General features: G+C 40.6%; 1 protein-coding gene across 9 annotated transcripts in view; it reads right to left on the reverse strand.

The window, feature by feature from the left end:
- Window positions 1–264: 264 nt before the first annotated feature.
- The window catches only part of LOC148031345 (Nucleotidyltransferase family protein), a 58,901-nt gene continuing 41,915 nt past the window's right edge, over window positions 265–17,250 (reverse strand). For 2 of the 9 annotated variants that reach the window (XR_015691881.1, XR_015691880.1), the window contains exons 5-6: window positions 12,902–13,077; window positions 1,464–1,601 (exon numbers count right to left, since the gene is read on the reverse strand). Coding sequence is in view for 4 of the 9 variants with exons in the window: in XM_087684867.1 (XP_087540993.1) it covers window positions 1,123–1,327; window positions 1,405–1,618 (419 nt within the window). In the remaining 5 variants the exon portion in view is untranslated. Of the gene's footprint in view, window positions 1,328–1,404; window positions 1,619–12,901; window positions 13,078–17,250 lie in introns of those variants that run through there. The other 7 variants (XM_087684867.1, XM_087684868.1, XR_015691879.1 and 4 more) reach the window with 7 other exon arrangements.

The raw sequence follows: 17,250 nt of genomic DNA on the forward strand, positions 1-17,250 counted from the left end.
CAACCCTACATGTATAGGCACCTGCCTGGCCCTCAATTCATCAATTAATACGTCACAAGTAACAAGTACTTGTGTTGCGAACCAACGAAGTTACTTGACCTTAATCTTAATAAAGATGCCCTATTTCACAAGAGACTGCAATGCATGATTTTTAAAAATGTGACCCTAGGACATTAAGATTAGTGTTTGTTGACACCGGTATTGAGGTTTCATGCTCTTTGACAATAAATTTTGATTTTGTTGGCAATATTGGGACATATAAACAATTGGAGAAGGAAAGTGAGGCTTTAGACATCATTTTTCTAGAAGATGATCCAGCCTTGATGAATAAAGAGGCAATCTTTCCTGCAAATTTGCAGTTCAAAATCTTCCTTTTTTGCAGCTCATTCTGTTGATTCAAAGACGCACCGCAACGGGCAGGAAGAGCAATATGTAGCTTACAACATGTACCACACTGAATTGAAGTGAATTCTCAAACTATAAGTCGGTTAAAGCAAATTCTCAAACCCACACCTACCAGTGGCATTTCATGAAGGTCGTTACAAGACATTACTGCTTACAAAGTGCTCATCTGCTTGCCAGTCAGAAAAGTAGTGGCTGCTTGAAACAAAGACCAATGATGTGCGAACTTGTGGCCTGATACATAAATGTGAAAAGCCAATGAGAAGCAGGATAACATTGTACACTTCAGCATCTCAACAGGAAGACGTGAATGTGAGTGGTACTCAACAATCTATGCCAAGCTAGTATACAAACGTGCACATGCACGGACTCGGATTCAAGTCGATCCCCAGCTTTACAAGATGCATGTTCTTATAGCACCACAATGTGGAGAGCAGAAGTCCACTATGTCACCTTATGATGCGTACTTTCTGACTCAAATATCTTGAATATGTCTTTCTCACAAAAGAGCCAGCCTTTGGTAGACAAAGCTCATAGCCTACCAGTTCAGTATCACCGTGAAGCAAATGTGGCTGATCATTTTATGCCGTTAGTAGATCATAAGCTTCTTGTCTTAACAGAAAAATTGCATTTTGTCATCCAGCTTCAATCAAGGAACTGGTCCAATCACCTTCTGATGCCTCCTTAGAAAACTGAGGTCAGTGTGATACAATGTGAAGCCTATTCCTCTTGATCAAAGAGTGCAACACACGGGTTATCATGATGCCGCAAGATCTTTGCAGCCCGTTGGAACTCATCTCGTAAAACACGTATACTATGTTTGTCAACCACACGACCTAAATCATGAGATATCTCAAATGGATCTTCAATGCAGATCAGATGCCGTTCATTCCCAATGCGTCTAGTCCAGTCCTTTTCCACCTTACTGCAGGATAATGCATCAACATTGGTTATTGCACACAAATGGGTTTTAATACAGCTGAAATTAAAAAAGAAGTTCACCTTAAGAAACTTCCGGTCCTGATGGAGATCACAGTGTGGCTGTAATCATGCCTGTAAGCCCAATAATCAAAAAAGGACATCAATAACTCTCCAAGGGACTCCTTGTTTCTTGAGCCAAAATTCTTCAGTCTTTCAACCTGGTCATAGTATGAGCATTTAATATCTCCGACCGTGACCTGGTATGTTGGTTCCATTTCCTGGCAGACAGTTGCAGCTGTTATAATGGCATTTCACTTTAGATTTCAAAGTAAAGACAGACCTGCAATAGTCTGTCTCAGCGCTGGAAAAGCTAGAAATTTCATGAAACTTACAAGCTTGCAAAGGCATAACATTCTCAGCATAAAGGAGAACACGTGAGTGAAACCACTTCTACTCTAAAAAACATGGGAGGAATACTTTTGATCACTCTTCAGACTGAAGCTAAGAACAAAATATATAAGCCTTTGATTTTCTTTTGCATTCTTTGAAATGTTCCATAACATCAAAATTCAAATTAAAGTGTCCAAATCAACAAAGACTAGGAAGAATAAACTTTGGAGAATTCTTTCTGAATTGACAGAATCCATACAGCCATGTTGCAGGTCCTCACACCTCCACTTCTACCGGCATTCATGACCAACAGATGGATGGGTGGCCAATTGGGTGACCACTTACTAGGGACAAAACTTGTAGAACTTGAAGCCATGTTTGCCATTGCCCACAAGCATCCACCTAGCTCAGAGTTTCACCACTGGTAAAATAAGAGAATTGAATAAATTATAATTTACAAGTGGGCACCATATCATTTCCTTGGCCAAAACATGGTTGAGTAGAGCAGCTCAAATTGAAGATGATACAATATTGTCTTTGCACTTCATAGCTATAGCCCAATGCTTTGGTTCTATTCATGGAAATCAAGAACACTCAGCTAGACAGGTTGCTTGATAAGGTATGAATTTGAGAATAACAGATTGCATGCCAAGGGCCAATGACATTTAGTAGACATTAAAATACTTACATCACTGAAGAATAGTACCCTCTCAACATTATACTCTTGGAAAAAGATTGGAGTGGCAAGACAGGATACAGGATATTGGAGGTAGCTTACACCCTAACTCGCAGCTGCTCCCTCCTGCATTTGCTATTTTCCAGCCTGCATTCAGGGCTTCTCCTGCCGCCTCCACCTCTCCTTTGCTACGTTTACTGCTGGCAGCTCTTCTGCTGCACCAGGCGGTATTCCAGCACCTACCCCCTGCTGCATTTCAGCCACGCAACCATCAACAACACTTCCCCCTGCCTTCTTAGCTTGCATTTCAGCCACGCAACCACCGACAGCACCTCCACATGCCTTTTCAGCCTGCATTTCAGCCGGGCGACATCTGGCAGCAACCTTCTCCCTCTCTAACCAACAGTCTTTTGATAGCTAGGTGCTCCTCCCTAACTACTAGCGGCTCCTCAATGACTACTAGCAGCTCCTCCTAGTCTACTGCAAGCTGTGTTTGCAGCTGGCAGCTCCTCCTTGTAGCTAGCTTGCTTATTTATAGGCTGCCTCTATCACTCATTCTTCACAGCTAGTTCATTTAGTCTATCACCTTTTCTCTCCAACCTCTCCACTGCCCTCACACCCCTTTAGGAGGACATTGTTGTTAGTGGTCCGTGGCTGTCTTCATCATCTTCCTTGTGCTATGGCACCCTTGTTCCCTTGTACCACATTCACTCCATGATTCAGATCTTCATCATTCCAATCATTAGAGTTTATTCTATCTTCTCTTCTCAGTGTTTGCCGAGTTCACTGTGTGTTCTTCCCCGCAAACCCTACTGTCTCGCTGGTACATCGTCTTTTGACACTTGCTTTCTCAGCACATCATCTAGGTTGAGATATTGGATTCATCCTTCAAGAGGTGAGATTAGTGCCCAAATGGCCTATTCCATTGTTTGGTCTTAGTAAAATCGTTTTTTGTTTCATAGGGCTTCTAGTAGTTAATAGACTAGCCACCACAACCTAATTGCAAAGATGACCTCATATCTCTACACAAGTTTCTAAAGCAACAAAAGCACATTGGATCATTGGATCACCATGTTGCAAATGCCACTCCTAGTTACTCATCTTTTTATTGAGTTTCCTACTAACATCTCTTTAAGAGTAAAGATTTAAAAGGATGACAAGCTGGTTTTGGACAAGAAGCAATAGGAGCAGCCTTTGCCCACTTACCTTGGAGGAGGAACAATGCATAATGATGCGTCAAGTTTGGGACGGGTGGTGTGTGATCGGAACCTAGGTGAGTAGCAGTGGCCAGATCTTTCGGGCTCCGAGGCATCGTCAACGTATTGCATGGATGGGCTGCAATGACAAGCAAGCATGCAACTCCAAGGCTCACCATGTGTCGCCAACAGCACATCCACAATCCAGCACCTAATTTCTGTTGTGCTGAACATAAGAACACCTTGAAGCTTGCATTGAGATTTTCGTTCAAAAAGACTCCCCATATTGAGCATCAACATTTGAACATGACTTAAAGCCTACAATTAAGCTACAGAAATCAACACAGTTCGATGGTTGAAATGAGGTTGACATCTCATCTTATTGAGTTGTTAGTCACAGGTTCTAGCCGGCAATGGCTGATTTTTGTCACCTCAGCTTTTGTGTTCCATTGATAGAGCACAAACATATGAATTGTACATTCAAGTTGCTACATTAGCTTTTCAATGAGAAGGTGCTAAAATCTCCAAAAATAGTCAAAGGCATTCGATATTTAGAAACTACTAGCTGCCAGCAAGAGTCAAGACTTACTGCCATCTTCAAGTTGACTCACAATCTTTGTGTGACCCCATGGGTTCTCTCTAACCATGGCCAACTATAATGGTGGAAAATGGGTTGTAAACGAAGACTGTGAACACAGATAAAGCAACAGTGGAGAGAGCAGGCATAGGCTAGAACACAAAAGTAGAAACACATGCAATAACAAACTAGACATTGAAGCCCAAAGATGCATATGCAACAAGCTTATGGAATAGACAAGAAATTGGGAAATGTCTTGCAATTAGGATTTCCCATTTGACAAGCTACCTTCCTAATGTGTACCCACCCCTGCCCTCAAGCTGGATGCCACCATCCTCCTTTTCCTACGCCCTTCCCTCCCAACCTTCGCCTGCCTCTCCCCATCTTTGCATAGGACATTGCCACGGCTGGTCCCAAGACTGTGAAATTGTTGTCCTCAGCTCAACCGCCCCTTTCCACTCTTACCTGGCCTCTTCCCCTCTCCTTCCCCTTCACCTGAACATGTTGATGCCAACTCCACATAGTCCTCACCGCCCCTTTTCTCCTCTAGCTTGTACACAATATCCATTGCCTTTTCTCCCCTCCCCACTCTTCCCCCCACCTCCATGATAGCTTTGGCCCGCTACTTGCCAACTCTAAGTGGGAAAAATGACTCTTCAATAAATGTACCGATTGCCCTTTGTAGCCTCCGAGGAATTCTCCCACTCCACTAAATACACTATATGCGGGATAAACAGTCTAATTCGGGTTCAAGTGGAATATAACCATTAGGGTCCTCAAATCTCAAGACATCCTCTGAAGGAGTGAGTGCCCAATGGAGTGCGAGATCAAGGCGTTGGCAGAAGAGCAACAGAGCTAAGCTAAGAGTTAGAGGAAGTGAACGCAAAGATAGGTGTACCATTGTGATGGTACACAAAGAATAAAAAGAATGTATTTATATGTTAGGGTACATTAAGGGTGTGTTCACACCCGTAAGTCTATTTACACGGAGACGAAGAGTCTTTACACCCAACAACCTCCCACTTAAAGGCCCGAACTGGTACCTTTAAGCTAACTAACTCCCACTAAACGAATGCAATGCTCATGCTGAGCCTTTGCAAGAGACTTAGTGAGAACATCTGCAGGGTTGTCTTGGGTTTTGACCTTAGTCAATGTGACAAGACCATCATCCAAGACATGTCGAATAAAGTGATACCGAACATCTATGTGTTTGGTACGTGCATGGAACATGGCATTCTTAGCTAGACATACTACACTCTGGCTATCACAACCAACCACTAGAATACGTGAAGAAAGACCAAAATCCTTGACCAAACGGCCGAGCCAAATAGCTTCCTTGGAAGCTTTGGTGGCTGAAATATATTCAGCTTCTATAGTACTCAGTGCCACAATTTTCCGTAATCTTGAACACCAAGAAATAGCCCCACCAGCCAAAGTAAAAACATCCCCACTGGTAGATTTCCTAGTGTCAAGATCTCCTACCATGTCTGAATCACAAAATCCCTGCAATTCGAGTGTACCCTTTCCATAGCATATACACTTTTCTTGTGTACCTTTCAAGTATCGGAAGATACATTTCACTGCTTCCCAATGTGGCTTGCCAGGGTTAGACATAAATCTGCTAACTCCTCCCACTGCATGAGCAATGTCAAGGCGAGTTGCAACCATAGCATACAACAAAGATCCACAAGCTGATGCATAAGGTATGGTACTAGCAGCTACATCATTCTTAGGGCAATCAAATTTGCTAAGCTTTGTATGTGGCGGTAAAGGGACACCAAGAGGTTTAGCATCAACCATATTAAACCTGTCGAGTACTTTGCTAATATATTTGTCCTGTGAGAGAAACAACAAACGCTGCCCTCTGTCTCTTTTAATACACATGCCCAAAATGTGTTCAGCTGCCCCCAAATCTTTCATGAAAGAAAGCTGAACTTAGCTACCTTTTAAGAGCATTCAAAGTACTCTTATGTCGTCCTGCAATTAGCATGTCATCCACATATAAAACTAACACAATAAGGCTGCCATCATCAGCCTTTTTAGTGTATAAGCAGTGATCTGCATGACTGCATTTAAATCCATGGCTAAGCATAAAGGTATCAAACTTTTTGTACCATTGTCTAGGGGCTTGTTTCAGCCCATATAAGCTGTGTTTCAGCTTACAAACCAAATGCTCTTTTCCTGGAATAGCAAATCCTTATGGCTACTTCATGTAAAGCTCTTCATCCAAGTCACCATGAAGAAAAGTAACCTTCACATCCATCTAATCCAACTCTAAATCCAAGGATGCAATGAGAGCAAACAAAACACGGAGCATAGTCATCTTCACCACTAGTGAAAAGACCTCCTGCAAGTTTATCCCTTCCTTCTGTGTATAGCCCTTAGCAACCAGCCGTGCCTTGTACTTGGGATTCCCATCAATACATTTCACTTTGTAAACCCATTTATTAGGAATAGCTTTCCTATCCTTGGGAAAAGGTACAAGCTCCCATGTGTTATTTGCATATAGAGACTTCATCTCTTCCTGCATAGCAAGCTACCACTTTCTCTTGTTTTCACATGATTGTGCTTCTTTAAATGTCAGAGGCTCACCCTCATCAATCAACAAAATGCAATCCTAAGATGGCTGAAACCTCTATGGCTGCCTTCTGGCACGTGTAGACCTTCTTACCCAATGATCTGTATTATCAGGCAGTGGGCCTACATCCTGAGGAATATGCACGCCATCACCAGCTGGCTGATTTTCAGCATTTTCTAGCTGCTGTAATCTGTTTTCAGCATGTTCTTCTTTCTGTCCTATTTCATCCTGTGCATCTATTTTCTGTCCATGATCTTCTGGCTGTAGCACAATAGGTTGCTGCTCATTTTCAGCATTAAAAGGGACAAAATTTTCAGCTAATGGCTGCTGAATAGCTGGCTATTCATGCTGAAATTTGACCTTCTTTTTGTCAAAATCACAATGTGTAGCATTTTTCAGCAACTTTGCCTCATTAAATACTACGTCTTGGCTGCGTACTATCTTCTTACCCTAAGGAAGCCAAACTCTATAACCCATCTCTCCTTCATCTCCATATCCCAGGAAGATGCCTTTGATGGATTTCATGTCTAGTTTGGTCCTCTGTTCTACAAGTACATGCACAAAGGCATCACAACCAAAGACACATAAATGGTCATATGAAGCAGGTTTGCTAGACCAAACGTCTTCAGGAATACCATTTTCCAATACACAATTCAGAGAGCCATTGCATACATGAATTGCAGTTTTAAGAGCCTCTCCCCAAAACTGTTGCGGGAGATTAGCTGTGGACAGCATGCATCTGACTCTCTCACAAAGTGTGCAATTAATTCTTTCAACCACGCCATTTGATGCATGATTATAAGGGGTTGTTAACTCCCTCTTAATGCCATGCATCTCACAAAACTTATTAAATTCATTTGAGACATACTCATCCCCATTATCTGTTCTTATGGCTTTCAACTTAAGCCATTTTTGTGTGGTAACAAAAGCATGAAACTTTTAAAAAGCATCCAACACTTCCTTTTTGCTTTTCAGTACATACACCCATGACTTTCTACTAAAATCATCAATGAAAGTAACAAAGTAGCGTGCACCCCCATACGAATCAACAGGCATAGTGCACACATTAGAGTGTACTAAGTCAAGAGCATTTGACTTCTTAACGACACCAAAGTAATAAGGAGACTTCACTTGTTTTCCATATAAGCAATCATTACAAAATTCGAGACCATAGCCTTTTACATCAAATCTCCCTAAAGAGGAGAGAACCTGAAGGCCTTTCTGGTTCACATGACCAAGTCTTTTGTACCAAAGCTCCATCTGTGAATGGACTTCAACCATAGCCAAGAACTTGCTAGGTAATGCTTTACAATGCAAGTAATATACAAGTCCCCCTTTTGATGCCTTTAACAATCAGCATAGAGCCCTTATGGACCTTCCAATATCCACCACCGAAGGTGATAAAATACCCTTTAGCATCAAGTTGGCCAATTGATAGTAGACTTTTCTTTATGCCAGGTACAAATCTAACATCCTGCAAAATCAGCTTTTAGCCATTTTTAAGAGCCAAGTGAATGGTGCCAACACCCTCTATCTCACACGCATAGTTATTACCCAAGTAAACCTTGCCTAGACAACCTACAATGTATTCAAAAAATGACTCCAGAGAGGGGGTAACATGAAAAGAGGCACCGCTATCCACTATCCATGATTCTGTCAGTCCATCATGAGCTGAAAGTAAGGCATTAATTACCTCATTTTTTAGTGATGTGTATATCACCTGTTGCTGCCATGATATCTGCATCATTACATGAGGCTACAACAAGTATCTCTTCAGTATTAGAAAGCTCTTCAATGACCACACTATATACGACATTTACCTTTGCAACTTCTTTTGAGGAGGAGCTGTCATCATCTTTCTTATCATCCTTCTTTTTCTTACCCTGTTGTTTCTTTCTTTCTTGCTCTTTCTTGAAGTACCGGCAATCGGGCTTTTTATGCCCTTTGCGCCCATACTGATAGCATGTGACATCCTATTGTTTACCCTTGCTTTTGCTTCTACTTTTCCCTTTACTGGTTGCATTACCCCTCTTTTCAGACATGCCTCTTACATGGTTAGCTAAGCCACTGCTTTCACCACTAAACTTTCTTCTGATTTCTTCATTAAGTATTGAACCTCTAACACCATAAAAAGTCAAAGCGGGGTTGTTGCTAAGTGACACAACCAAAGATTCCCAGCTGTCAGGCAAAGTCATCAATGAGAAAATAGCTTTCAATTTATCATCGAAAGCCGCCAAACCAGAGTCCTGCAATTGACTCAAAACCCCTATGAAAGCACTCAAATGCTCAGATGCTGGCTTAGACTCATCCAACTCCATGTTCACAATTTTACGCATAAGATGCACTTGATTCACAGGAGTTGTATTTTCATAAGTATCCCTAAGCTTTTTCCATAGAGCATAATCCGTATCAAGATACTTGATGTCTGTAAGTACATCATCAGACACTACCATCTTAAAGTATGCAATGGCCTTCTTATGAAGTCTAGCCCAATCCACATCTGTCATAGCTACAAGCTTAGTCTCCAAAAGAGTATCTTCACAGTCCTTGAGAAACAAAATGCCTTGCATCCTATCCTTCCACAAGTAAAAGTAAGTGCCATCAAACCTCTTGATTTCAAAGAGGGATTTAGTGTCGCTGCTACTGGAAGCATTTGCGGCCATTTTTCAGCAATAAACCAGAAATTCAATGATGCAATTTATGACAGCAAAAATGAGCTTAATATTCAGCTGATTGCAGCCCAATTTTTCAGCAAACAGCAGTAGAACGAATGACTTTCAGTAATATGACTGCAATTTCAGCATACATTAAATGCATACATCACTACCAGATAACTCCCACTTCAGCAATATCACCAAAAATACATCTACACCAATCCCAAATCTGCGAATGACCACTAAGACTGCTGCAACATGAATAATCAGCAATACATCAACTCAATGGGAGCTATCCAACATGTGTACTGCATACATATGTGCTCGTATCATCTTCTGATACCCAAAACACCAAGAAATCTTTGCAATTTCTCCAAAATCGCACAAGTAGGAGATAAAAATGCTCAAATCACTCTGCTTATAACCACAAGATTGCTCCAACAATATTCCTAAAGTGCATTTCACGCACTAACTTTGCCAAAATCCACAGATTTCAACAAAAGCCCCAAAATTTCACTGACCAATCTGCCCCGATTGCATTAATACATGTTCCCGAAAGCATAAAACAGGCAAAATTAGTAAAATTTCACAAAATTTTCTCGGGTCCAATTGTGCACCAATGTCGCCAATCTGCCTCAGTTGAACAAAATTTCACCAATACAGCAAAAGCCCCAAATTTTATGGGTCCAATGTTGAGAAATTTCACTCAAATGAGTAAAATTTCAGTAAATTTGGCAAAATCCCCAATTCAAACGCGCACAATGTCTACAATTTCTGACAAAAATGCCTCAATTTTGCATGAATAGCACTCAATCTGAAAAAGCCCCAATTTTTTGGGCCTAAATCTGCACAAATCTGCGCACTGTGCTTGCGCATGCGAACAACTGGAAGAGAGGAGATAAAAATAACCCAAATATTTCTTAACAAAAAAAACGAAAATGGGTCCGTTGACCCGTCGTCCAAGTCCGTGACCTGTCAGGCGACGTGGCACTTACCAAACCGCCACCCGTGCTGGTCGCATTGGCACCTGGCTGGTCGTTGGCGTGTCGCGACTGGACGCAAACTCCACTGCCTTCCTGCTGTCACGCCCGCTGCTGCTCGACTGTCGCTGGTCCACCCTCGACTTGCCGTGGTCCTGTCTGACTGTCGTTGACCTTGCAACTGTTTCCCCCTCTCTTGTAGCTGTAGCTATCATCTACACCTATCGACTGTGAGTGTTGGCTATTGCTCGCACCTGTCTCGTCTGCAAGCTTGGACCGTCGCGCTTTGATAACAATTTGAAGGGGTGAGTGCACAATAGAGTGTGAGATCAAAGCGTTAGTTGAAGAGCTGAGCTAAGCTGAGAGTTAGAGGAAGTGAACGCAAGTGTACCATGGTGATGGTACACAAAGAATAAAAGAATGTATTTATATGTTTGGGTACATTAAGGGTGTGTTCACACTCGTAAGTCTATTTACACGGAGACAAAGGGACTTTACACCCAACATCCTCAATCAGGCAATCAGCTCACCTTCCCCCAATCATTCATTCAAACAACTCATGTGAAACGCCCAATGAACATGGATATCGGGAGGCAAATCTAACTCATAAGACACGCTATTTATCTCCTTAGTAATCTAGATAAGGACCACAATACCTCAAAAATAACTTAAGGCAATTGTCAATACTTATTGAATTTGAGTCCTTTGGAACTTTAAGGTAAGCCTGCATACCCTCTTGGAGCTCTCAAGGGATACAATTCTACTTAGCATTGAGCACGATCCTAGGCCATTTAAATTATTTTCCTAGCAATCATCAACATCTCTTGCATATTGTGCCGGAAATCAACCATGGATTGCATTTTCACCCCCTTGTTCTCGACGGCAATCAGTGGTTTAGCCTCATGACCGTACATCAACAAAAAAAGACTATGACCAATAGAGCCGAATGCTTAGCACTATTATAAACGAACTCAATCTAAGGAAGATAACGCTCCCAATTAGATTCTCTATGGAAGACATACACATGTAGCATATCCTTCATGCTTTGATTTGTCCTCTTGGTCTGTCATTGATCTCAAGATGTTCTAAGGACGATATGGACAATTGCATCTCCAATTTTTGGAAGATCATTTGCCAAGAAAAGCCTGTGAACTTAGGGTCATTGTCACGAGGACATGCAATTTTATTGCTTTGCTTAGAATTTGATTGAAAGTTAATCAAATGTGTAATGTCGCTTGCACATGTGAGATGCAAGTTAATTATTTCATGGTGTGGAACCCAAGACCCCGAGATATCAGTTGGGTGCTAAAGACAAATGTTATAATAAGTTATGCCTGACAAGTACTAGGTGGTATCCAATGTCAGATTTGGGTCTAGACCAATTTATTGGCCAATAATGTCAAAGGTGACATGAGAGACTAGGCATTTATTAACTAAGTAATGCAAATCTAAGGGTAAATAATTGCTCAACGATACTGGGAAGATAAATTGGCCTGGCCAATTAAATTATTGACTGGTGAAATTATTTTTTTGAGTACTAGAATGATTATTAAATCAATTTTGAGAATTAGTATTCTGAAAATCAATTTAATAAACTAAATAATGCTTGAAAATGGGATTAGAAGACTGCCACTTGGCAAAACCAATCAAGCACTATTCAAACCTTTTCAAGATCAATTCAAATATCATCGACTTAGATAACAAGATTGAGATACAAAAGCTCTATGTGAAAAAACTTACACTTCAATAGTTTTGCAAACAAGTGTAGACGTAAGATGATACACAAATGGTTTGTATATTCCTCCAACGACTTACTCTAAATGAGTATCATCGAGAAAAATGACTATTCACTTTCCTAGATATGGACGAAATAAATTATCCATTATCTGATGGAAAGTAGTGGAAGCATTTATTAATCCAAAAAGCAAACCAAAAATTAATAGTATTCATACCACATACAAAACACACTTTTCGAAAAAATCACCTTTATCATTCATATAGAAGCATATCATGCCATCCTTTTTTTAAGCGAAAAAAACCAATGTGCTCCACATAGACTTGGTAGATTCAATAAAGCCTTTTGCAAGAGTTTTGAAGTTACCTAGTTATCTAATTATTCTCTTTCAAGCTAAACCTATATGGTTACTAAGAGATATAAAGCTACCATGCAACGTCTCTATCCTATGATCCAATGTACTACGAGAGAGAACAAAAATCTGTTAGGTAATTCAAATAAAAAGACATTAGCAAATTCATGCAACAATTAATCCAAATACTTATTGACTATAATTATTACCAACATTATTATTAAAAGCAAGAGAATTACAATGATATGTTAATAATTGAACTTTTTCAATAAAACAAGCATAAGTAACAACATCCAAATCATGGAACACTTGTTGAAGTGATCTCAAAGAGTGGACAACCCTTGATCACATAAAACTCGCCATCAAATTCAAAAGAGACTACATGAGATTTTTAGTCTACAAAAAAAAGAAAGATCTATGAAAAAAACTCCATAGCATACCAAGAATGACATCCACATAGTCTCGACTTCTAAGTCTGAAAGCCTAAAGGCTCATGGCACTACTAGATTGAAAGATCCAATCTCTATATCATTTGATCCTGATGATCCATAGCATGGCCCTCCATATATTGAACATAATACTCTCATTCAAAGGATATCACGTGGAATCAAAGTCTCTGCACCAATCAACAAAGAAGAAAATTGTGAGTAGAGCTGTTGTCAAATAACACCATAATTGATTGGTCATTGATACTACCAATGACCAAAAGATTACGCAAGTCAAACACAATGTGTTTACCAAACAACTCGGACAACTACGCACGCTAAAAATTCAAAAGATATACTTGGAGCTTCCAAAATATTTAGCGATGCTTTTGGAAGTCATCTTTGCCTTTCCATTCTACAGACTCTTTGTATCCACAAAAGTGTCGTATCTAGTCACAAGCAAAGCAATGTCTCTTTGAGCAAACTTCACTATGCGTAGCTTCCTTCCTTCTCCCATATCTTTGAAAGTGACTCATGAGAAGCTGCTAAAGTAGGGGGTTTTCTTTGACTTGCAAGTAAACTCAACTCGATGGGATTTTCCCACTCACTTGCTATTCCTATACGCAACCAAAGTGTTATCAAAATCCTTTGCATACATGTAGACGTTCTCTAAAGAATACAAAGGGTTGCGCAGTACCTCATTCTGGTAGTCTGATAACCACCCAAAGAGATAACATGTAGAGCAGTGCCTAGAAGTCGTCCAAGGCTTTCGTTTTTCAAAGAAGAACCATGAAATCCTTGAAATACGCATCCAATGTCTTTTTTCCAATGGCCAATTTAAAGAGTTCACAGAAATTTTTGATCTAGTCATCAATCACAAACCACTTCTACAAAAAAAATTGAAAATTCGCCCATGTTTCAAGCTTGGGACATAACCCCATCTACCAAGCATACACCTTCCCCTGTAACATGATCTATATTTGTTCGATGTGTTAAGCATCATCGAACTAATACAAATCCAAATAGGCCATCCATTTGGCCAAGATGCTTATCTCACCACATTCCTTCTTCGCCCCATTAAAGGAATTATGCTGAAAATAAAGAGGCAAAATCCTCACACTTACAAGTACAAAGAGAACTGCAGAGTGCACAGCTTGGTGACTTGTTGCATTTTCTTCAACTTCGGCTATAGAGAGCCGCCACAATTGACAAATCCGTGTTAGATATCAAGGAAGAATCTTCAAGATGATACCCATGTGTGTTTAGGATCAAGAGAAGCCGATCAAACACCATCAATGTATTGAGGCTTACTCACAACTGATGCATTGAAAGTGAGGCATCCCAAGAAGCCACGTGAATGTACAAGATGGTGTAAAGAGCGATTAAGAAAGTTATAAAGAATAAAGAGAGCAAGAGAAGAGAGATTAGAGACAAAAAAAGCCATACCCATGGGAAAGAACATAAGAGGAATGGACATTAGACTCACCTCCCAGCCATAGAGCCAAACAAACTCACCCTCAAAGGCCGGGAGCTAGCAACAAATCAGGTCACAACCACATCCCAACAGTTGGTGTCCCATACCACCAACCCACATCATGCATTAGCACATGGGTCAAGAGTCCAAGCATGGTGATCACACAATGATATACACAATAGGGCCTCAAGTCCTATAAATAGGACTCAACTACCCTATCCCCAAAGTGCCCCTAGTGCATTCGCACTAGATCACTTTATGAACAATATGGCCAACGATACTAGTGTCCATCTAGATGTCCAAGAATGTAACACCCACCCCCATCACTCCCCCAATCGAAGGCAATGAGTTTCAAGCCCTTATGACCTTTCCTCGACAACAACATAGTGACCTCTCCCATCCAATGAGAAGTTCCACATTGGCAACTTGAACCTTCCCCCACCATGCCCGATTTCTGCAGCAAGAGTTTCAGCATTGTCAACCAAGGTCGTACATGAGGAGTTCTCACTTCTATTAAAGATGGGAATCTTCGTGATTCAAAAATCTCGAAACAATAAGGCACACTTTGTTGGCTCCTCCAAATGGGTGACAAGGCACGCGTTTGAGTGGTGGGAAGGTGGGGGTGAAGTTGTCTAAGTAGTGGCCTAGATGCACTATGTATATTACTTAGAGGTTTGAAGCAAAGTTTCCCATCTCAATATTGTTCTTTGCAACACGCAACAATAGCACTTTCCCAGACATAATGAAGTGGCTACTTCACCAACCAACCAAATACTTCTTGCTTATAGTCACAGCTAGCAACTTGGCTGATGGACGCACATAACATGGTTCAAGAGGCAAGTACCAAACAAATCCTTAGTTTTCATGAGCATACACCTTGCATCCTTGAATGTGAACAGTCTTCACTTCAACGTTCAATCGATACTTGTGTGAGGGAGTGTGTACTCCGATTAGCTCACATTTGCTATCCTGTATAAGAGATTATAGAACCATCATCATAGGATAGGCCATATGGGTCACACTAGATGTTGGGGGTTCATGCATTGGAATCCTCAAATTTATGCACCCACTAAGGTTCAAGCCTATGCTACTTTTTGGTTCCAAGTAGTCTCAAGATTGCCTAAGGAGGACTCTTGAAATGAAGAATACTTAAACAATCTCGAGACACTAGATTAACAAGACAAAGATTAGAGTTTCAAAACATTGCAGAGGGAAAGAAGACACTTGGGAGCCTTTATTTTCGTGATGGATGTGAGAAAAGTTTGAAGAGACCTGACCTTCCAAAGTAAGGACTGATTGAGGACTTTTCTTGGGCCTAAAAGCAATTAGAGAGTAGCTTCTTGGCGTTATAAGCATCAAGTGCTCTTCTAGAGCAAGGAGATTGCTCTCACAACTTACAAGAGAAAAACTTGTAAGAGAAATTGAACTAGAACTTGACTGTGAGATAACATGATTACAAGAAAATGCTCGCAAGAGTGTGACTTGATTACAAGACAAGACTAGAACAAGACTAGAACTAGAAGAGGACTAACCTTGCAAAAGCCTCACAACTAGTGTTGGCAAGACTAAAGGGCTTGTAGCCCAAGACCCCTATTTCTGCTAGAATTGAGGAGGTTAAGGGAAAGCTTCCAATAATGACATCATTGATGATATAAGCATCATTGACATAAGTGATAACACAAGCAATGTCGGTGTAAGCATTGATGCAAACCTCTTCTAAAACTTTCCAAAGACTTATCTAGCACAACCTTCCTAGAATCATCTAGTACGTTCTTGAATCTTCTAAAATATTCTAGAATATTTTGGAATATTCTAAAAACTTCAATGAAACCAAGGGCTATACCAACTTGCATAAAAACCAAGGAATGTCCTTGCTTGAGCATTCATTACACTGTTTGAGTGCCCATTACATTACTTCCCCCCTTTAGCACGAAGTTCTATGAGGGACGATGTGTACTTTTGAATAGGCCTTCGCTTGGTTGGGTGTTGAAAATGATGCTTGGTTCGGTATTGAAGATGAAATTCACTAACCTTAACAGGAGCTCTTTAAAGATGTAAAGCTGATTCCCACATTCATTCACTTGTATCATAGCCCTTCCAATGGACAAGATACTGTAATCTGCCTCTTAAAATTTTGAAATCTAGGATTTTGTCTACTTCATAATCTTGGTGATCTTCAATTATGATTAAGGCCATGGCTTTGGTATTCTTCCAAGGATATTGGATACATAATATTGAGCATTTAGAAAACAAAAAGAGCAAAAGTACTTACAAGAGAGCTTTCTAAGTACTTCTTTCTCACATTCTAGAAGGATACCAAGGGCCTCTGATAATGGCCTTTCCAAAAAATTTCAAGTTTAAGCAAATGTTGTGTAGGATGTCTACTAGTCTAGTCTATCTTCTCCCTAAAGTTAATCTTACTCAATGGCTTGTAGGATGTCAGTTGGCCTAGTCTATCTTCTCCCCAAAGAGAAAGCTTGACTTGAGCTTACTCAATGGTGCTCCATCACTCTATTATCAATGGCCAGTGTCACAAGGACATAAAATTTCAATGCTTTGCTTAACATTTGATTAAAAGTTGATCAAATGTGCAAAGGTGACTTGCACATGTGAGGTGCAAGTTAATCATTTTGCAAAGTCAAATCTAGAACCTCGATATATCAGTACATGCTAAAGGCAAAAGTTGTAATAAGTTATGTCTAACAAATACTAGGTGATATCCAGTGTCAAAACTTGGCCTAGTACATTTAATTAGCCATTAGTGTCACTAGTGACACTACCGAATTGGCTTTTTTTTTTTGGGTGGGTGGGGGGGGGGGGGGGGGGGGGGGCGCGGGAAGGGGGAAGGATCGTCATTTCAACCTTGAGCAAGTAGAGAGAGAGAAGGTTG

Source organism: Lygodium microphyllum, chromosome 9, assembly GCF_053477565.2.
Source record: "Lygodium microphyllum isolate KBCC chromosome 9, Lygodium_microphyllum_v1.1.10, whole genome shotgun sequence".
Taxonomy (NCBI): Eukaryota; Viridiplantae; Streptophyta; class Polypodiopsida; order Schizaeales; family Lygodiaceae; genus Lygodium; species Lygodium microphyllum.